The sequence below is a fragment of the Cyrtonyx montezumae genome, unplaced genomic scaffold (genome assembly GCF_038088225.1).
Source record: "Cyrtonyx montezumae isolate F1298 unplaced genomic scaffold, pur_monq_1.0 scaffold_3, whole genome shotgun sequence".
Lineage (NCBI taxonomy): Eukaryota > Metazoa > Chordata > Aves > Galliformes > Odontophoridae > Cyrtonyx > Cyrtonyx montezumae.
In genome coordinates, this window is record NW_027072034.1 from 147,784,393 (window position 1) to 147,806,448 (window position 22,056).

The following is a 22,056-nucleotide window of genomic DNA, read 5'->3' on the forward strand; positions in this document are numbered from 1 at the left end:
CCCATGTTTCTTCACACATCTGAGCAGCAGAAAGCTCTGTCCCTAGGACTGCCGTGTGGAGAGCACGACTGGCATTTGCAAACTGTGACTTGCAGTGCTGAATGCCAGGGAGCTCGCAGCGAGGTGTGGGATGTGCTCGTACTTACTTGATATAGCACTCCTGCCGTACACAGGTTCCTTTTGTTATCTAAAATTAACCAGCATGTGCTTCTGGCACTGCACTGCTGCTGTTACCAAAGTGACAGCCTCTTCTTTCGCATCCCCAGGAGATCACCTGAGAGGTGGCACATGTTTGTCTCAGTACTGCCTCCTTCTCTTTCCCCAGCCCGAGGGGGCTCTGGCGGTGTCAAAGCTGCAAGCTCCGAAATGACAAAACCCATTCCCAGGGGTAGGAAGGGACAGGGTTTTCCTGTCAAGTGCCCACCTGCTCAGCATCAACACACAGCACACCACATTCTCAAGATGTTCTGCTGTCAAAAGCTAGGAAAAGATGTGCCTTTCTCACTGCCTCCTTGCATCGTGCTGGCTCCAGTCACCAGTGCCGCTCCTCCGCTGCAGCGCTGCAGGCGTGCGACGTGCCGATAGTTACTTGTACCTTTGCACCAGACCTTACTATTAATGGCGTAGCTGCAGAAATGGATTTCTTTCCTCTAGCATCAGTCTGACTTTCTTTAAACCTGGCTGATTTTTCTCTGTCCAATTCTACCTGCAAAACACAGACTGGGGTGAGCGTGATGCGTTCAGTGGAAGTGGCAGCCAGAAGACATGAAACCACATCAACGTTCTCTGCTCCTGGGATGCTCAAAAGGCCTGCTGGGCCTGGCCGACATTCTGGTGCCCCAGATCTTCACTTCAGCAATTTCTTATTTTCGACACTCTTGTTGCAAAGAGTGAGAAACTCAGTGGCACAGAGTTTGCAATTTACATAATCTCCGGAGCACTCTGGATTTGCAGACGGTGTCAGCAGACAGTAAGGAAGGTTTATCATAAAAAATACCCTACAACAGTAATAACTTCCATTCACATTTTTCTGCAGTCAGTTGCTCTCATCTGTATTTCTGTATCATCAGACACTTTGTACAGGAAGTTTTATGTTAAATAAGGCTGAATATTCTGCTGCTGATGAACACCACAAACAAGCACAACCACTGTATTCAGTGTGATCTAAATATAATGCTGTACACCTTTGCTCCCTCCCAACTTCTCTTTGTGTCTCGGAGCCCATGCAGGCTGGAGCCTTGGAGCCACGTTCCTCGCCAACCACCACCTTTACAATCAGGCTGGAGCCAAATGTTAGTGGAGTCACAGCTGAGTTGGAGGCACCGATGCTAAGAATAGCTCCAAATTGCCACTGCTCGGTGCAATAATGACATGAATTTGGTCTGCTGAGAAAATATAATGCATCTTAAAATAAAAAAAAAATCTAGCCCTTAAAAGTTACTTTAAAAATAATTTTAAAAGTCCTTGGGTTCACAGCAGAAAAGGATGATAATTGAGACCTACTCAGAAACATTAATAATTTCATCTCCCTGCATGCTGAGTTAGAGCCTGTGAAAAATGTGGTTAGTGACTAATTTCCATTTTACTGCTTTATAGCCCATATGAAAAAGCTGTTTTGAAGGGCTGGTCTATTTAGGGCGCATTCAGCCATTGGAAGACCGCAGGCCCCCAGCTCAGGCCCTCAACTCACACGGTGCCCAACTCTCTGCAGTGGCAGTGGCAGCTGTCCTAAAGCTGCACCCTTCAGGCCCGGGGTGCCCGGAGCAGAGCTGGTGGCACACGGACACGTAGCAGCTGACAGACAACCAGCATGTGGGTGCACGGCTATTACAGACACAGCGTCGGCCAGCAGAGGGCTTGTTCTGCAGCTAACAAGGGGATGCAGCAGCTACTCCTTCTCCCTGAAGTCACAGTATCACAGCATCACAGGGGTTGGAAGGGCCCTCTAGAGATCGTTGAGCCCAACCTCCCGCTGAAGCAGGTTGCACAGGTGGGCATCCAGCTGAGTCTTGAGTATCTCCATAGGAGACTCCACAACCCCTCTGGGCAGTCTGTTCCAGTGCTCTGTTACCCTGATCGTAAAGAAGTTCTCCCTCATGTTTGTATGGAACCTCCTCTGTTCACGTTTCAGGGCACAGTGCCTTGTCCCACTGCTGCACGGCACTGAGAAGAGCCTGGGTGCCTCACACTGCCGAGGGCGCCCAGCACTGCCTGGCTGCAGGCACAGAGAGCTCTGGAGACATCTGCTAATGAGCTCAGCACCGAGCCGTTCCTGAAGTCTGTAACAAACGTCGTCTACAACTCAATGCAGCACACTGTAAACTCGATCAGAATGACTTGTCTCAGCTTAGAGAGGGACTGAGCAGTTTTCCTGTGGCTGTGGGTTCCTCCCAGACTTCCATCCTCATACAAAGGCTGCTTTAGGAATGTCGTTCCCTTCAAGTTGTGATGAGCATTTCTTTCCCTACGCTGCATTTGAATATAGCAGAGATTTTCTTATGATTTACTTACTGAAACTGCGGTCTTTAAAATATTGGGGAGAAGTGTTTATTCACAAAGGAGAAATTAAACAGATAAAACATAGCAATTTATTTCAGATCTACAAAATACAAACCTAAAAATATCATTTTACAGACAATGTTCACCACTGACTTGGTATTTTAGTACGGTTCTAAGCCTATCTTGCACAGAATGGCAACGTAACAGAACAACAAAATATTCTACATTTCACCTTTTCAGATCTCCTGAACTCTGCCTACTGTACACATCAAAAATGTCCTTGTGCACAGGAATCAATTAAACATCTTCATTTCAAAAATAGATTGGCTCTATCTCAAAACAGAGACCCAGTTGCAGTACATGTAGTACAAATCCTTCCAGGATATGCTCAGTAGTAACAGTGGTAGCAGTAGTTAAAATCTCAACAGTTCTGTGAAACGATCAAAGCAAATGGTAACAGAATTACAAAATTCAGTTCATCATTTAAAGGTAAAGTAAAACCCATGTAAAACTACAGTGGAAGAAGAAATTACATGGGCACGAGTGCAAAAAAGCAATGCTGTAAGCCATCTTCACTCTTTGGTAAGAATCAATTAGCAGGAAGCACACAGTAACAACTGGAGTCAAAGAATAATTCACAATCTGAATCTGTTCCTGCCTTAGGCTGACTAGATGATCTGCAGGCATCCTAAAGCACAGAAGTTACAATTCTACTAACCCTGATCATTTCTTGCCTCTTTTAGGTTTAAATATTGAAATTGTTTCTTTCATAAATAGCTTTTCAGTAGTACAGTCTCTTAAAGAATTTAAAAATAAATAGCAAAATATACACAGTTTCAAAGATTAATTTTAATTCCTTATGGGTATCTCCCGAAAATATATCTCCAAAGAATAAATAACTTTGGGTTTCTCAAATATTTGGTAAAACGTCACTTACTTTTACGTGAGGAGCTTTCTCTGAGGAATAAGGAAGTACCATTGATTTTTCTACAAAGCTTTTTCTATGCACGTGGGATTTCAGTAAATTTGCAATAAGAATATAAACTGTAATATCATATGGACCTTCCCATTTAAAAAAATATAGTAAAAAAACCATCTAAAATTAAACCTCAAGAGTTTCAGGTTCAAACCAGAGGAGCTGGCAGGGAACGATGAAGCTCTTTTCCAGCAGCAGTTGAGCTCAGCTGTGTATGTCAGAAGGCCACAATAATAATGTAACCATTTCTTTTGGCAGTGGAGTCAAGGTTGTTTTCTACTGACACATATTAAAAATCAGAACAAGGATGGATGAAGTACAAAGGGGAGTGATGTGGGTGAAGAATATTTATATTAATATAATTAAATATTTGTATTAATATATCTAATTCTTTACCAAGAATTAGATTTCCTACAGGGATTTCAATATTACCATTGATTTTAAATAGACTCTTTTTTCCCCATTTGAAGGCTTGACTCCCGTGAACAATGAAGGCTATTGCCACCAAAAATTCCTCTCTGAGTTTGCAGGTTATCATCTGGCTCAAGTTCCTCCTTCATCATTACTAAAGGAAAGAAGAAAATTGCAGGCCACGTCAGCAAAGCAGCTAGTTGTCCATCCAGCAACTAGAAGCATCAATAGACATAAAAAAAAGTGTATCTTAACTGCAGGAAAGCTCTTCTGGAGAGGCAGAGAAAAAAAAAAGCCTTTTTAGAAGCTGCCAGCAAAGTAAAGGCAGTCTTGACTGCTCATGTATTCGGAATGCATAAATAACAAGTACATTCACTGACTTCCTATTCACACCTACAGATAGTTTACATCAAATGTTAGGCAGAATGCTTTTCTACTCCTTGCTTGATTCCAAGCACAAGATGTAAGAACCAGTTAAATTGCACAGTCCAGCCCTTATCTCTGCAAACCTCGATCTGGTCAAGGAAATGCTTTTTAGCATCTTCTTCGCTTTTCCCTACTGTCAGTGCATCCCGGATATATTCAATATCCTCTTTGCTGGTTAACTGGGGCATCCCAGTCATTAGCATCATGGAGAACAGGATGATCAGCAGGTTGGTGTGATGTCGGAGGGCTAAATAAGCCTTCACACACACATCCTACAAAAGAAAAGGATTTTCTGTTAAATGAAGAGGTGCATGGAAAGGGATGGTTTAGGAACTTCACAGGAACTTGGACATGAACTTCTGCCACCAACCCACACGACTGAGTCACCGATGTGTCGGGGAGAGGAGACCCCAGAGAGCCATTCATCCAAGCAGAAACATGATGCTGTCTGCATTCGTTGCCACGCCATTCCTTAGCACAGCTCAGGGCAACGAGTCCCATTTTGGTGCACAAACTAAAGGCTCTTTTAAGTAATACGATATCAGTTGTTAAAGCTCAAAACCTCAGCTTCCCCAGAATTTCACATTAATTTCCCTGTCATGTAATCCCTTGCTGAGACTGTTAAAAAGGCAGCAGTAATTCATCGTCTTTCTTCACAATTGGTATGTTTCCATTTAAAGACCACGGGATAGCAAGCAACACTGAATAAAGCAGCATCTCCAGGGCTCTATTCTACATTTAATGTGGATGTCTTTAAAAGCTGTGGAGGTGATGGCTTGTTTAATGGAGACAGCTCTCCAGGCGCAGTGCTCTGTGACATTTCTCCAGCTGACAGCCCTGCTTCAAACTCAGGCATGCTGCCTGGCTTTAAGACTGCCATGGTCGTGTGCTGCCCTACCAGATTCAATGGATTATTGGTCTTTTTCATTGCTTTTTTCACTTCCGTGTATAAGTAATCTGCGCTCAACAGCACAAGCTCTAGAAGAATTAAATTTCTGCAGCTTAGAAAAATAAGAAATACCTTTTAAAAGAATGGTTAATGATGAGTGACTAAAACATAAATCAAAATGATTATTTCTTACATTGAATTCGTTACTCATTTACTTTTCGAAATAACATTTTAAGGAAAAGCAATCAAATGTTAGAAATCAAAACGAGGACGTTAAATTAGGGCTGCAACATGGTAATGGGAAGAGACAAGAAGTAATTCCAAGAAGGTAGTTGCTATTAAAACCTAAGCTGAAGCAACACTGATTTTTACCCAAATAAACATTCATATTAACCTTTCCACGAATTTATATAAACTGATTTTAAACATCCAATGCAATTCAAGTACTTTCATATACCTTTCTAACAAATCTCAGGAGCTCTGCAGAGCTCTGGTTGTTTTTGCCCCGGTGGATGGGTGTTGCTTCCTCAGAAACAGAATGGCGCAAACAACCTCAACATCTATCACTGCTCACATCAGCGACGTCAGACAAACGAGCAGAATGATCACAGAAACACAGAGGGAGAAGGATGATGTTTTCAAGATCTTTCCATAGGGATTTTTTCTTTCTCATTTTCCCCCTATTGCCTGGGCCCCTTAAATTTCCAAATAAATCCTGTCCTGGAATAAGACGAGAACTTTAATGTCAGTTCAGCTCCGGCAAAGCAGAAGATGAATTGCAATGGCCAAAGCACAATTTACAATAGAAAACACAATCAACTTTTCACAGGGATTAGTTCCACTTCGTGACACCAGGAAAAAAAATTCTACTTAGAGATATTGACTTCAAACAGGGGAATCTTGTCACAAGAGTTAGCATGGTTTTTGTTTCTCTTGAAAGAGATGAAAGCTCTTTACAGTCGTATCAAAGGAGGTTTTGCATTTCTCTGTGGATGATACATCTCACTGCTGAAGGTGTCTGAGGCAGAAAAACAATTACACAGTCAAGAAACTGGCATCACTGTCCTCATAAGAATTCGAAGGATTTAACACATCTGCACCTCCTTGTTACAGTTATTTATTCAGGCAGGAGCTGAATGGAGTTTGGAATTAACAGCTCCCAGGAAAAGTCATTTCTGTACTTCTATGAGAGGCAGAGGGAGCCAAAAGTGACACACGTGCGTGTCAGGGCTGTGTGAGAACTGTGGGATTAGGAAGACAGGGTTAACTAATGGAAAGCCACAGGCCAAACGAAAGGAGCTGAGGAGAAACCACCCCCAACTTGTCTCCAAGAGACAACAGTGGGTTATTCAGAGAGCCTGAAACCGTTGTTAAGTATGAGTGTCTAAGGGTCAGGCATTTGTGTAACACAAACTGCCCAGGTTCTGTTATCCAGGCCTTCTCTTTCCTGTACACCATTTTTCAATGATCACGTGTACATCCTTCTTCCTTCTGTCACCTTTGTCTGACAATCAAATACACAGCATTCTGTAAATAAATGTCACAACTAGAAGAAATGATAAGATTAGTACTAAAAACTGGGTAAAGTAAGGAAAAAATGACTGAGTGAAATTAATGAATCAGAATGAATAAAAATCCATTCAATGGCAAAAGTAGTAAAGAAAAACTGAGGCTTACTGCACATAATAATAGCTTGGTGGACAAAGCTCAAAGGTCTAGGAAGATCTACAAGAAGGCTCCCTGAGGTGTTCCTACACGTATGAAGTGAATAAGTTGCATGTATGTAGGAGTAAAAGAGCGGCATGGGTTTCAGCCAAAGGCTGGAAAGAAAATGCCACCACGTTTGACACTCACAGCAGGAGAAATCTGGACAGCACTGAGGCAGCTGAAAAATTCACAGATGGGATGGAGAAATAATTGCCTTCTCAGATTAAATCATACTTATCAAATGTTTTCTACTAAACATTTCTGTCACTTCATTAATGGCCTCTGGCATCTAATATTTTTTTTAACCGTTGTGAAAAGAGCAAAAAGGGAAGCAAAATGCAGGGTAAGAGCTAATAGGAGCAAGCTTTACTGCCACACCACTGCCAGCTTTAACAGTGCAGCAGTACCAGCACAGTAATAGCTAGCTGCACCCTGCTGCAGGGGACTTGAAAGTCAGGTGTGAAACTACACCTGCAGGAGGAGCTGTGTCCGACGCATAAATAGGGACCAGCAGGTGACAGGAAATACAGCCAAACAAACCCATAGCTATTTCAGAATATCAAGAAGACTGAAGGACTCTTCTAAAGTACAACATATTTAATGCAGCAGAAGCACAAATTAACGAGCGCTGCTCTTAAACATTAATGAAGGGTAAATGCTGAGACTTTTCCATTACTGCATGCATGAGTCAGCAGGCACACTGAATGAATCCCTCGCTGTTTGGGAACATGATACAACCTGCTGGTTGAAAAGCAAAGCTTTCATTTTATTTACATTTGTTCTCTGGACATACAATTAAAACAGCAAAACAGGAGATGTGTATCTTGCTGTGTTAGTATTTTACTTGTACAAAAGTATTTTGCTTCCAACTTTCTTTTTAAATCCTTTAAGGCATTACCAGTACAGTGCAGCAGGTTGCATACTGTACATAATGCAGCAGAAACATTTTTTCAGTCAGTATTATTGTTTGCCTGTGCCCACATCATCCCAGGTCAGATGAGCAGGTTATGTATCATGGTCACTGCTCACACGGCGCGTTAAGCACTGTTCATCTGGTTAAGGACACAAATGGAACTGACACTGGCACTGTAGTGGCATTTCTGCACCAGTGGGATGGTATTTACTTTAGAAATTTGTACCACTGTAGAAAAGCAAATACAGTCAGTTCCAGGATTGCTCTGTATGATGAAGGCTTACTGAAAAGAAGCTAAGACCAAAATCACCTCCTCTTACTTACACATTTGGGTTGCTGAAGTAACGTCATACATTCTCCGATCTGGAAGATCCACATATACTGACACAATTCCTCACTACAGATGCTAAGAACTTGCTAGTCTTCACATTCTCCACTAGCACACTGTCATATTTTTCAACTCTTTCCTGCTTCCAGACTACCAGACTTCCAGTCTACAAACTGATGGGTGTCCCAGCCCCACACCTGCAAGTGGCTTATGGCCGAGCACTGCCACCTTTCTTGTATGCAGTACTGCTTGTGGGCCCCTTTAAGAGCATGGGCTCAGCATTCCCCACTTGCAAAGCTAGTCCTTGTGCAGAAGACTTAAAAATGGCACCTGGTGGTTTATAGTTATTTTCAGAAGTCTCAAGAATGACAGAAGGCCTCAAGAATGACACTTGCCTAGTTATTTGCTGAACAGTCATGTGTACATTCAAAGGGACGTGCTCACTACCCAACAAGAGGTACCCAGTGCTGAAAGGCAGACCTTGTACCAGGCAGGGCAGAGGGAATGGCCTATCCAAAGGGAATCCTGAGTATCTAAGTCGGGCTGCTGCTCCAACTTGCACTCCACAGGTGACCTGAGATAGTAAGGGGAACATCCTTTCTAGTCAGGCACAAATTTAAAGTTCCTAACGATGTGTGCAGGAATACCAGCCCAGACATCCATTTACCTTAGTTCAGCCTTTCTCTCTGACATTTCATTAGACATACTAAACAGCATTTTGCTTTGTTCTCTCCTTGTCACAAGATTACAAAATCACAACTGTTTTGGAGGAGCTCACTTAAAACTGCAATTTTATTTTTTAACACTGTTCTTCTCTTTCACAGTGTTCAGTCCATGCAATTTACAAAACCAGAACTGTACACAGTTTAAGATCACTTTAAAGTTCTGTCCAGATGCAGCAGGCCCAGCTCTAGGATAAGAGGGCAGAATCAGGTGGGAGTAACAGTGGCACAGCCAGTTGAGGAACACCGACTTGTACCACACAGAATGCTTAAAGCCGTCCCTCTGCCGTCACGGATACTGATGTCCCTTACAAAGTATTTTCAATCTAACGAAGAAACAAAGAGAAGATTTCCTGCCTGACTGCAGCTAGCTGAAGCTATTCAGCGTGGCTACGTGGCTCTTAGCATCCTAGTGCCCATAATCCTACAGACAATGTTCGCTTTTAGTTACAGCTAAAATAACCCAGAAATGTATCATGATTCAGTAAACTATATTAACGCAATACCCAGGAGCACAGCCCTTTGAAGTCTACAGTATTAATGTTCATTTCAGAGGGCAAAAAACAACGCTTAATTCATTTACAGTTAAATATTCACTTTACCTGAAATTTGTGGAAATGGAGACTTGTCTTCTTTCCGGAGGTCCCCATGACAAACAGAAAATCCGGAGTCAGCACAAAAGGAACTCTTTCCTTATTAATTCCGAGGAAGCTTTTATAATTCCCAAGAATATGGCCAAAATCAATATGAAAAAGGTTACCTTCATAAAAAGAAGTCACAGTTAGGCTCGAATGCAAAAAACTGCCAAGAACACTTATACGTATTTACTGTATTTCCAAAAGCACTTTTAGGTCTATATGATGACTCTGTAGTTCAGCAGAAAAGACTATTTTCTCTCTCCCTTTTTTTTTTTTTTTTTTGTAATAGGTAATTGTATTCTCTTAGTAGAATTATTTTTTGAATTCACCAGTTGTTAAAACGAGGTAGATCTGTTATGTTTTCTAAACATACACTCACAGTTTTTCAAACATGAAGCAAGGAAACCTTGTGGCTCTGATCCATAACAATCAGATCCCAGCACATCACTACATGGAAAAGGCTTGTCAATTACAGCACAGATTCTCAGCAACTCTGGAACTCGAACATGCTTCTTCCTCACATACCCGCATTACCAGTTTATATATCTTCCTGCAGTGTACAGAATAAGTTTCCCACACTACAGATGACCTTGAGATCATAGTACAGTATCAGGTCCCAGGAAAGCAATGAAAAACTTCACTTCTAAGGACTGCCACAACTATAGGACTGGAGTGGCCTGCTGCTCTTTAGATTCATTTATTAGTTTAATTGGCAAACAAGATGTAAGGATAAAGTATAAAAGTATGTTCACTTTGTAATAATGGCATATACATACAAGAAGATGAAACATCAAACAACGTAAGGTGTTACTTAGTAGTGATCCTCAGGTGTACTATCCTTACACGTGCCAGCATTTCAGCCAGCTTTTGAGTCCTTACAACCTACCCCAGTGCTGACATAGTCCACAGACCTCTCAGTCACCTCCTTCTCCCTTCTGTTGTTCCAGACAGCTCCTATTAAACTCTGGCTCATCTGCTCCTGACTATAAACAAATAACATTTCCTTTACTGTCTCTCTTTCTACAAACCTATCACTCACTTTCTGCATTACATATCATATATAGTACTATATATATTAATGTTGAAATTAAAGGATTTGTCTTCTTTTCCTTAAGGATTTCTAGTGAACTTCTTTATTATTATTATTATTATTATTATTATTATTATTATTATTATAGTCTCCAATTAGCTCATTTCTACCTTCAGGGTACTTCCTCTCTCCAGCCTTCAACTGGTAAAACTTTAACTACAATATGAGTAATATTAAATATATGGTCTTCTAACTAAGCCCAGAAGTATTTTCTGTCTCTTCACATTACGTAAAGAATAATTGGGAAGTAACAAGCTCATGAAACTGGAATTGAATTCCTTAGACCAGATAGAATGCCTTCATATGCACAGCTCAATCCATAGAGAAGTAATCCTGAAGTAATTGTAATTTGTAATACAAAAAAATTTAGGTCCTTTCAGGAGGTTTGCAGCCATGTGGTGAGAAGTTTGTTTCCTCAAGTATGACAAAAGGACAAAAGAATGCTCATGTAACACATGTGCATAGCCAGCTTCTACAAAGAAATCTGATTTATCACACACTGGTCCTTAAAGATTTCAATGGGCTATTCACAGCTGACCTGGTTGTGCTGACACACTCAGTCACTTGTGAATGTTCTAGACAACATCCTGAAGAGCACGGATAGGCTGTTCAGTAGACAATAGTCCACTATTCACAGACCAGCAACCTTTCAGAAACACACCCAGTGCTCTTGCATCAGCTGGTCAGTCAGGCGACCACACGCAGCCAGCACTTAGAGGGTAGCACCCAACTCCAGCTTGGCGCAGCTCTCATTGGCTGGCTCAGCAGTGCTGCCCAGCAAAGGAGACAACAGTATGACACGGAGTACAAGAGGGTGGCAGCTTCTCCAGCTGTGGCTCATCAGCAGGTGAGATTAATCACTAAAGGTGCAAGCCCTTGTCAATTTGACAGGTATGCTTAGCTCCATACTTTAATACGCTTTAATATCTCACGTTGTTTATGTTTAATTTAGTATGGTCATGTTTGAACTGCTGGCATTTTTGTCCTGTGATACACCATCCTACAGACTTCAGTAACAAAACACCACATTCCATGTACACTTATTTTCTAGGATTCTCTACAAAGCTATATAGAACAATTCTGCTCCTTTGAAGTGATCACATTTGAATACTGATAGCACATACAATCCGACTCAGAACCCCATTCACACTTCAGACAAGTGAATATCTGTCTACTTATAAAATCTTTTGGCTCTTAGATCCTATTTCTAGACATAAACATTTGTTTTACATGCCCTGATTACTTAGTTTGTAACAAACTCATCCTTGGAAAAGAACAGCATTATTAACAGTCAGAATGGTTTGGGTTGGAGGGGACCATCCAGCCCCAACCCCTGCCGTGGGCTGGCTGCCTGCACCAGCTCAGGCTGCACAGGGCCCCATCCAACCCGGCCTAGGGCACCTCCAGGGATGGGACACCACAGCTTCTCTGGGCAGCTGTGCCAGGGCCTCACCATCCTCTGAGTAAAGAATTTCCTCCTGACATCAAACCTAAATCTCCTCTTTTCTAGATTAAAGCCATTCTTCCTTGTTCTATCACTATTAAGCTGTAAAAAGCCTGTCCCTGACCTGCTTTTAAGCTGCATTTAAGTACAGGAAGGCCATAATGAGGTCTCACAGAGCCTTCTCCAAGCTAAACAAGCCCAACTCCTTCAGCTTTTTTTCATAGGCGAGGTGCTAAAGCCCTCTCATCATCTTTGTGGCCCTCCTCTGGATCTGCTCCTACAGCTCCTCCTCCTTCCTGTGCTGGGGGACTCAGACCTGGACCCACTACTCCAGTTGGGACCCCATGAGGGCTGAGTAGAGGGGGCAACACTCTTGCCCTGCTGACCACCGCTCTTTTGATGCAGTCCAGGATACTGCTGGCCTTCCAAGCTGCACATCTCTACAGTTTAGAGATAAGGATATGGTGCAGGACCATGTCAAAGGCCTTTCACAAGTCCAGGTAGACAACATGAATTGCCTTTTCTTTGTTCACTGATGCTGTCACTCCATCAAATAAACATGTAGATCTTATATGGAAGCCCAAAGAGTTTAATGATAGGTCTCAGTGTCATGCAAGTATCTGAATTTGAAAGCAGTGGTGACAGAACTGGATTCTTTACCTTCATTCATTGTTATATGCATTACTTTTTAGATTAAAGCATAAACCTATTGAGGTGCAGATAGTCCTCATGTCTATAAAATTCCCCCAAAAAACTCAGACTCACCTGTTTCCGTGATCATAATGTTATCATTGTGTCTGTCTCCTATTCCAAGAACAAAAGTTGCCACACAGTAGCCAGCACAGGAATAAACAAACCTTTCCACAGCTGCCTGAAACTAAAAATAATTTTAGAGATGTTAAATGCTTCAGTGTTAGAAACATTCTTTCAGCTATTCCCAAATTAACATGCCTTTCTGTTGATGTGTATCAAGCAAAAGTTAAACAAACTGTCTTATGAAGTTCACTGCTGCACAGCAGAGATAATGATCACAGCCCTGCACTGCACTCACTATGCTGTGAGAACAGTACTCTCTTGGCCAAATAAAATTAGCACAGAGTAGTCCACACTTTCTGAGAAAATAAAGCTCAAACAGGTCACTGAACCTAAGCAAAGGAGTTATGATTACCCAAATCTGTACTTCAGTCCTCTAAAACCACACTGCCTCTTAGTGTTCCTAGATGTCCTTTCAATCTGCTCCTCATGTATCACTTCTAAATATCACCGAAAAAGAAGTCATTTCTAAAGCATCTTGTAACTCAGAAGCCCAGCTGCCAGCTGGATGCAGAAGGCTCTTTCACAGATATCACAGCTGAGTGCAGGGAAAATGAATGGATTTTTCAATCTCATGTGAGTAACACAACTCTAAACACAATGGTGGACACAATGCTTCTCAGTTACTAGAGTGCATTCAAAAATTCTGTGCCCTGGTTTGGCTAGGATAGATTAATCTTCTTCACAGTAGTTGGTATAATGCTGCATTTTGGATTTAGGATGAGAATAACACTGATAAGACATGGAATTTTTAGTTGTTGCTGAGTGGTGCTTATAGTAAGTCAAGGACTTTTTCGCCTCTCACACTGCCCTGCCAGTGAGGAGCTGGGGATGCACAAGGATTTGGCTGGGGACAGAAGGAGGACAGGTGACCCAGACTGACCAAAGAGATGTCCCATATCATACAGCATCAATGCTCAACCATAAAGCCAGGGGAGCTGACTGGGGAGAGTTTTTGTTGCTTGGGGACTGGCTGGGCATCACTCAGCTGGTGGTGAGCAACTACAGTGTACATCACTTATTTTGTGCATTATCTTTTTTGACAGTTTTTCTTTTTTTTTTTTTTTTCTTTTTCCTTTTCTTTCCTATTAAACTGCATTTATTTCAACCCAAGGGTTTTACATTCCTTCCCTCCTCCTGATTCTCCCCCCCCATCCCACTTCAGGGGAGGAGAACTCAAAGAACTCACCTTCTCCTCAATGACACATCTGTCCTTGAGCCACTGGTTCAGTATTTCATCTTTAAATGCACCAGTGTTGCCAACTGTACTCTGCTGAATTTTGGCAATTGTTGTAGCATCTTTCACAATTTCAATCATTCCTAACAGAAAACAAAGGGGAAATTAGAATTTATAATGCACTGGTATCAAAGCATAAAAATATGCAAAATAATATTTTAAACTGTGCTTTTTAAACTTTTTGCATAATGTCAGTGCTTGTGAGCATCCACTTATGTTACAAGCACTACTGGCTCTTGCCCACTCCCAGCTGAAGCCAGCCAGAGCCCTCAACAACACTACTGTGGAAATACAACCTCTGAAAACCACCACCAAACTGAATAGCTTTGCACTTCGGTTTGTGTTTGTCAGGCTGTGGTCTGCCTCTTGGGACTGAGCTCCAGATCACGTTCCAGCTGTTGGAAATGTTTCTCCTGCCTGTGCTCACAAATCTCCCTCTGCTGGTGAACAGCTTCTTGACTCCAGGGGAGGGGAGCTGTTTCAGGAGACACCTTCTGCTTCTCTTCACATTTTCAAGTACTCTCAGCATAGCTGTGCTGTTTAGCAGCATTAAACATCTATAAATGATAGAGCAGATGCTAATGACAACCATTTACTGATCATTCTTTGCTGTAGAGCTAAAACAGTGGTACAAAACTTACAGAGAACAGCTTATTCTGCCTGAGCAAATGTTTTGAGGGCATCCTGATAAAAACACTATCTGCTGAAATAGCGTGTCCGTCCTGGCAGGTCCTTCTAAATAGAGATATGCTTCTCAGTGGGTATGGTTAGTCCTAGAGAAGGCTTCAGTAACTGGGATAGATGATCTCAACTGAACTGCATTCACCCAGGCAGAAAGCAGCAAAAGCACAGTGCTGTCTGTTCCTGGATCTGCAGTACTGAGGTAGGTGACTTTTACTTTATGTGCCAACTTGAGCTTTTTAAATTTGGCAATGACCCTGAACAGCGAATAGTGAAAATTGTCTCACAGGGCCAGGAACATATGGCCATGCAACAGGAGAGAGAATAAGGTATGACTGTTCACCCATGATACACAATAGAGAAAACTCCTCCTCCTGAGGTCTATTTGGCAGCAGCAGTGGACATTTCCAGATCTGCAAACTGCACTCAATTCAGATGTCTTCAACAGATTGAGATAGATCTACACAGGAGGGGATACCCTGCAGGTGTCAGGAAATCTACAAGACATCTGTCTGTTTCACTATTTTCATTGTGGAATGGGGTATCATTCTTGTGTAAATACACAGAAACTGTCCCAAATTTTCTTGGAAATATTAAAAGGAAGAAAAGAAGCAGTCTGGAAGAAAACCACCAACAAATATTGCAAAAGGAAATTTGCATGTCACCACTCTTGTTTTGTTCCAAACAAGCATAAGCTGTGGGTATTATTCATTTAGGCTATGGGTATTTTCAGCAAACCACACAGAAGTGAAGCATCAATGTGATTTTCCATGGCCCTACCATGATGCTGGGGGGATGCTGAATTCTTACATCTCCCTCCCCAGTGCCTGTACAAAACTAAATTATTATTTCTTTGAGATCACAGAATGGGGAACCCATTAAGAATTCAAGGAAGAATGCTGAAGTCTGTAACTTGAATATAAGAACACCATGGTCACTGGCAGAATTCCTACACCTTCCTCCATTAATTTAAGATATATTGCTTTAAGATGATTTTAAACCAAACCAAAACAAAACAAAAACATTACTTTTGTTGTAACACAAAGTTAAAAAACAGATCTATATTTACAGTTTAAGTTAGTTTGCATTTTGATATATCACAGAATCACAGAATTGCAGGGGTTGGAAGGGACCTCCAGAGATCACGGAGTCCAACCCCCTGCCAAAGCAGCTCCCTAGCCCAGGTTGCACAGGTAGGCGTCCAGGCGGCTCTGGGACGTCTCCAGAGAAGGAGACTCCACCACCTCTCTGTGCAGCTGTGCCACTGCTCCCTCACTGCACTGTGAAAGTGAGCACATAACCATTTCCTTTGATTTTACTAGAATTCTATCAATATGATTTATTTAGTTTTAAAAACACTTATATGAGGAGAAAAGAAACACAGACGTGCCACACTACCAAGTATTGAATCAGTGAGCTTGGCTTTCTGCACTCCTGAGAAATCTTGAAGCCAAAAAAAAACAATGACAAAAATGTTACGATGCAATTTTGGAGAGAAAGTACACTGCAGATACTTATTTAAAGACTTTTGGGACTTTGATCTGTAAAGAAAAATATATTGCAAAAAACAACTACAACAAAAGCTGGAGATCTTGGGAGATAAGTGGCAGCATTTATACTACAGTGATTTTATCAATCCATGCAGTTCCATTCGTACTGCCAGCTACACAGATGACAGGAGTTAACACACTTGCTGATTTTTACACGTGTTCAAGATCTGAGTAAATGGCAGAGCAGTACTTGCTAATCCGTCTCACTGACGAATGGTTTGTATCAGCCAGAGCATTCTTTTCAGCATAAAAGCACAATCTGAGCATGGCCAATTTTTCTGTACTGAGGAAGCTTTCCTTCAGACAGTTGTGTGACATCTGGTCAGCAGAATTAACTGTGACAGTCAATTCTGAATTATCTGAATATTGAGAAACTGCAGCATGGCTGTGCTAGGGTGCATAACACACACAAAGCCAACACAGTGAGTCCCACAGCCATCAGGGTGTATCTGTTATGTATCAGTTTGGTATTTCTGGATGTAAATGGACTTCTCCTAAGCTGATCAGATTGCTCTACACACCGTGACACAGTTCTCCAGGAAATTTCATATGGAACTCCTTGACTTCCCACTATGAATTCTACAAAACAGATGATCTCTGCTGCATGAACTCATGCTCACTGACAAACACTGCCTGAGCATCCTATCAAGTGATGTCGCTGCTTCTAAGTAGTATAGAGTATGAGGCTTCATGTCAGGAAAAAACAGAAATGTTCTGCTATTTTAACTCTTCTTTTAAAATTCATCTTTATTAACAAATTAAAACACATCTTGAGGAAGTCACTTGCTTTCAACAGCTTTTCATATCAAATATTGTCATTAAAGGGAAAGAGCTGGATCCAAACAGTTGGATTAGCAAAGAAAGCACAATCACTTGTCTAGTTAGTCTAGCAGTATAAGGTTACCCATCAGAAGGGCAGAAACTACAGCTAAGAGACAACAATAAAGAAACTGATGTTGTTTTCTGGACTGCAGTGCATACTGAATACTTCTGCATCTGACTTCTGTAACTAAGATATTCTGAATTTCTAATTACAGTAACTGTCTTCTCATACCTATTTTGTTCCCTGTAGAAATACAGCCATACGGTAGCAAACAGAGGTCCAAGGATTCTGCTTCCCAAATGGATTCCATAATTCGAAGAATCTAGTAAAACCAAAAAAGAATGCACAAAGTTATTACAAGTTCATAGAAACAAAGAATCACAGAATGGGTTGTGCTGGGAGTGACTTTAACAGTTAACAAGTTCCAACCCTCTGCCAGGAGCAGAGACACCCTTCACTAGATCAGGCTGCCCAGAGCCCCACCAAACCTGGCCTTCTCTGTAGAGAAAGCACATCCACAGCTTCTCTGGCACCTGAGGGGGCCTCATCATCTTAAGCATAAAGAATTTCTTCCTGGTGTCTAATCTGCATTGTTCAGACATTATTACTCAGAAAAATAACACTGCCCAGACTTCTGACATGGGGCCACATTTGCTTGTCTATTTTGTGGCTTAAGAGAAGAACACAGTAAGTGTGCAGCCACTCAAGGTTATCAGTTACAGGAACAGGGCTTTCTTTCCTAACCTGTCCTGTTCCTGAGCCACCTCTACTATTTACAAGGTAATAACAAGTGTCTTCTATGATTTCTACACGATCTGACATTGAACACATTAGCAAGTACACCCACTTTCCAACATAAATATCCCCACAAATGCTAATAACCCCATTTGTCAGAGTAGTCATTGAAATACTGCTACAGCAATGCTATCTACTATTTTTTCTCCATCTGCAATTTCACCTATCAAATAATGAAAAAAAAATTCATCAGAAAAACAAGCCATCTGACACCAAATATTGAGTATCTGTGGCATGTGGCAGGAAAAAAAAAGTAACAGTAACTTAAAACACAGTAGGACAAAAAAAAAGAACCTGTTTTGCTATCAGCTTGTCATACAGCTTAAAAAATGAAAGCCTCCTATTTTAAGAAGGCAGCATATACTTCTCTGTAAAGTAAAACAATTTTTAAATATTTACATATTCAATTTCTACCTCCAATACAGCATTTTTGCTATCTTACCTGTAAAATAAGCATGTCCTGACGGAGGTCATCTCCGTGTTTGAAGATGATGCCTATGGTTTCATTTGATAGAGCAGTTGGATCTGCACATTTAAACTCAAGCCAGAGGGGCTTCTTCTTGGATGCCATTACTTTACATTTTTCTATCTGTGAAAGACAGGTTTATCTTTAGGTATTGCACTCCAACATCAGCACACCAGCCTTTCATACATCACCTAGAGAGTAGTTCACCAATTGGTTATTCCACAAGAAACACACTGAAAACACATGTAAAGAATGGTTTTCCATTGCCAAAGAAAACCTCACTGAACCTGCAGAGCTTTTAACACTGCCCATGATGACGAGAAACATAAGCCTTTCTCTGCAACTGATATTAACTTGTAAATGTGCTTCAGACAGAAAGAACTTTTAAGGCAGGAGTAAGAGCTTCTGAAGTAACTGGAAAACATAGAACCTCCCTACAGCATTCTGAGATGCTCTGCAAAACAAGAAAGTAGCAGTCATTCAATGCAATTTGCCAAATCATCTATTCATGTGACTTTTAGCAACCTCACTGTTTTTTCAGAGTATTTGATTTTATTCAATTTCCTTAGAAAACTGTGCATCCAGATTCGTGTGGAAAATGGCATTTGTGAAAGTAATTTAGCACAGTAATTCATAAAATAACAGAATAAACACTCATTTCATTTTACTAATTTTTCAATCTTGAGAAGTTCAGCAATGAAATACTCAAATTGCATTATTTCAAATGTTTTCTCAACTGATTATGTCTTGTACAAATGTGGTACAAAATACTTCCTATTCTGGAATTCCTGGCTCATTACTGAACATCATTATGTACAGTAAAACCACCTAAAACAATAAAAGCATTTACAGACCAGTGTTTGAGAGCTGACAGAATTGATGATGTCAGGGAAGAGTACCATTAAATCTTTGAACTTACTAGAAACATCGATTTTGTGACTAATATCTGGTTTAAACTATTCAGATTTCAGGCTGCGAGGATTTTAAGCTTATGGACAAGTAACACTTGTTAGAATAAAGACAGAATTAAAGCTTACCAATATCAAATGTTGTATCAAAAATTTCCATTCATATAGTTTAAAGAAAATAAAAAATGGTTACATCTATTTTTGGACATGACTACTTTTCTTAGTAAACCAATTGCTTTGCTTCCTGTACCCAGGAAGGCCCTGGGAGAGCTGCCCATTTCCTAAGTAAAGGAAAACTAGACAGGTCTGAAAGATATGTTGAGGTCTTATGTCAAAAAGCTCAATAAATAAATTTTAAAAGTTAAATATGTATACACGCACAAAAAATATTATTATTTAAATTAAATTTCTGAAGTTATCACAAATTTTGTATTTCTGAGTAAATATTGTTTGAATTGAGTTCTATACAGACAGTACCTCTGTTGTCCTCAGCTGGGAAGTGTTCAGCTCTTTCAGGGCTACAGGCTGTCTACCAAGGCACTGGCTTATTTAACAGAAAAACAGACAGATTTGGAAAACAATTATCAGTTACCCAGATGAGTACAATACTGACTGGCAGTTCTTTAAGCTGGATGGTTCATCTGCTCTTAGCCAAGAGAAAAACCAAAGGATTCATTTCATGTAGGCTGCACATCAAGTGCATCCAAAGAGCTCTCATTGTGCATCTTTACCCAAATTCCACACTGCATAGAAGCTGAAAGAGCAAATCCACCAATACACCTGCTTATTTATTCACCATGTTTTTATCTGTAAAACATAGGAATTGGCACAAGCCTCAACAATCTCGTGACAAAACTGGAGGAAGCAAGTGGTTCTTAACATATTTCTAACAAAATGTTAATGTATTTTTTAATAGAAGCAACACAGTCAGCAGAGGTACTGAAAAAACAGAAATAGGTAAGGTAAATGTTTGCGTTAGTAAGACCAAGGTCTTGAATAAACCTGAACAACTTGAGAAGGTCAGATACATCTTTTAGGAAAGACAAGGAAAGTAAGAAGAAAAACTGAACATCCCCAAACCTCTGAAGTCTGATGAAACAGTTTTATAGAGGCATTTAATATAAAAAGAAGTCAGACACCTGTTAAATCTTCAATTTAAATGACATTTAATTATTAGAATTTTTAAGAGTTGTTGTTTTTTTTTTAGTGCATGGTAGCATGTAAACATGCTTACAGAAATGCTATTAGCTCTAGGAAGAAAAATTTTTTGAAGCCATGAAATGTCATTGCATTCACAGTGAAACAAGATCTTCAGATATTTTCACCAAAGGAAAAGTAGTTGCAGATAGGATATTTTTTTCAAAAAGCATTTGTAGAAACTTGAGATGTACTCACCACGAGGGCTCCTGCTCTTAGCCCAGGGTCATATGGAACTCTAAAACTTTCTGGAAGTTTGCTGCCCTGTAGTTTTTCAAGTTTTTGTCTAAGCTGTGCAATAACTGCAATTGCAAGTAAGAAAACACACTAAAATCAAAAGTTGGAAGTAAAAGCATTATAGCTAATAGAACGTATTTAGAATCACAATTTAGCTAAAAACAATTCCTCCATTTAGCTAGTTTGTGAGCTGCTTTCCTTAAAGACACTGTTTTGAGGAATGAAGTTAAACTCTTTACCTTCCATGATTAATGGGCTGTTTCAGATTCCCGAAGTCTTGAAGCATCTCACAACTCACTGCCCCTTTACACAGTGTCAAAAGCACCACGCAGTGCTTGATATTCCTCTGAACATTCCATCTCCAGGATAGAATTAAAACTCATTAAAAACTCAACTTTCATTTAGGAAAACAAAATGACACAACTTGAAATGTATATATATATTTACATACTGCCCTTATTACTGTCAAGGAAATACTAAAATATCTTCCTCAGAGGCTCAGAAGGAAGGGAAAATGAAAAGTACCTTGCATTTACTAATATAATTTTCACCTATCTCACTGCTCCTGCAGCCAGATTCATGGCTTTTGAATGAATGCAGTGCTGTACAGTGTAGTCATAATGAATCCAACCACAGAGATGCTGAATTTCTTGAGTTCTCTTGTTGTAGCCTTGTAAATCTCATATTACAATAAAATTTGGTGACTGATGGGATATCTACTCCGGTAATAATAAAAAATTAAATTTGCCAGTGACATACAGCAGCTAACAAGTGAACAATATAATTAGACAACTTTCCTAAGAATAAACCAGGTTGTGGTAACCTAGGCCATGCAAAAGCTTTACAAAATTTAACTACTGATCTCTTACACAAATCTAGCTTGATTTCAGTAAGTCTTCTCATAATGTCAAACAACCTAGTCTCAAAACTCTGTACTGACCAACTGAAACAAGCAAAGATCAGGTGTTAGCTGATTTTAAAACACAGGTCAAAGCACTTTCTAAGCCAATTTCCAAGTTGATCTAGCTTTAGAACAAAGAACTATGTATTTTAAGAGAAATATTTCTTTTTCAAGAGAAGAAACAGCTGCACATACACATACAGGGGCAACAAATCACCTAACAGGGCAGTGATGAAAGCAGACAATCCAAAACAAGCTGGTAATGATATATTCTTAAGAATTTATTTATTATTACTATTAGCTATGTTTTTAATATAAGAAAAAGAGATTATGAGTAAAATGAAAGTAAGTTTGATGACACAATTGCTACCAGAATACCACAGGCCTTAGAGTAGTTTATTAAAA

General features: G+C 40.3%; 1 protein-coding gene across 3 annotated transcripts in view; it reads right to left on the reverse strand.

Moving 5' to 3' along the window:
* Window positions 1–3,878: 3,878 nt before the first annotated feature.
* PIK3CG (phosphatidylinositol-4,5-bisphosphate 3-kinase catalytic subunit gamma) overlaps window positions 3,879–22,056 on the reverse strand; it is a 31,626-nt gene continuing 13,448 nt past the window's right edge. For all 3 annotated transcript variants that reach the window (XM_065743624.1, XM_065743626.1, XM_065743625.1), the window contains exons 5-11: window positions 20,712–20,815; window positions 18,385–18,531; window positions 17,379–17,469; window positions 14,046–14,176; window positions 12,809–12,920; window positions 9,474–9,631; window positions 3,879–4,584 (exon numbers count right to left, since the gene is read on the reverse strand). In XM_065743624.1, the coding sequence (XP_065599696.1) occupies window positions 4,303–4,584; window positions 9,474–9,631; window positions 12,809–12,920; window positions 14,046–14,176; window positions 17,379–17,469; window positions 18,385–18,531; window positions 20,712–20,815 (1,025 nt within the window). In that variant the 3' untranslated portion in view covers window positions 3,879–4,302. The remainder of the gene's footprint in view (window positions 4,585–9,473; window positions 9,632–12,808; window positions 12,921–14,045; window positions 14,177–17,378; window positions 17,470–18,384; window positions 18,532–20,711; window positions 20,816–22,056) is intronic.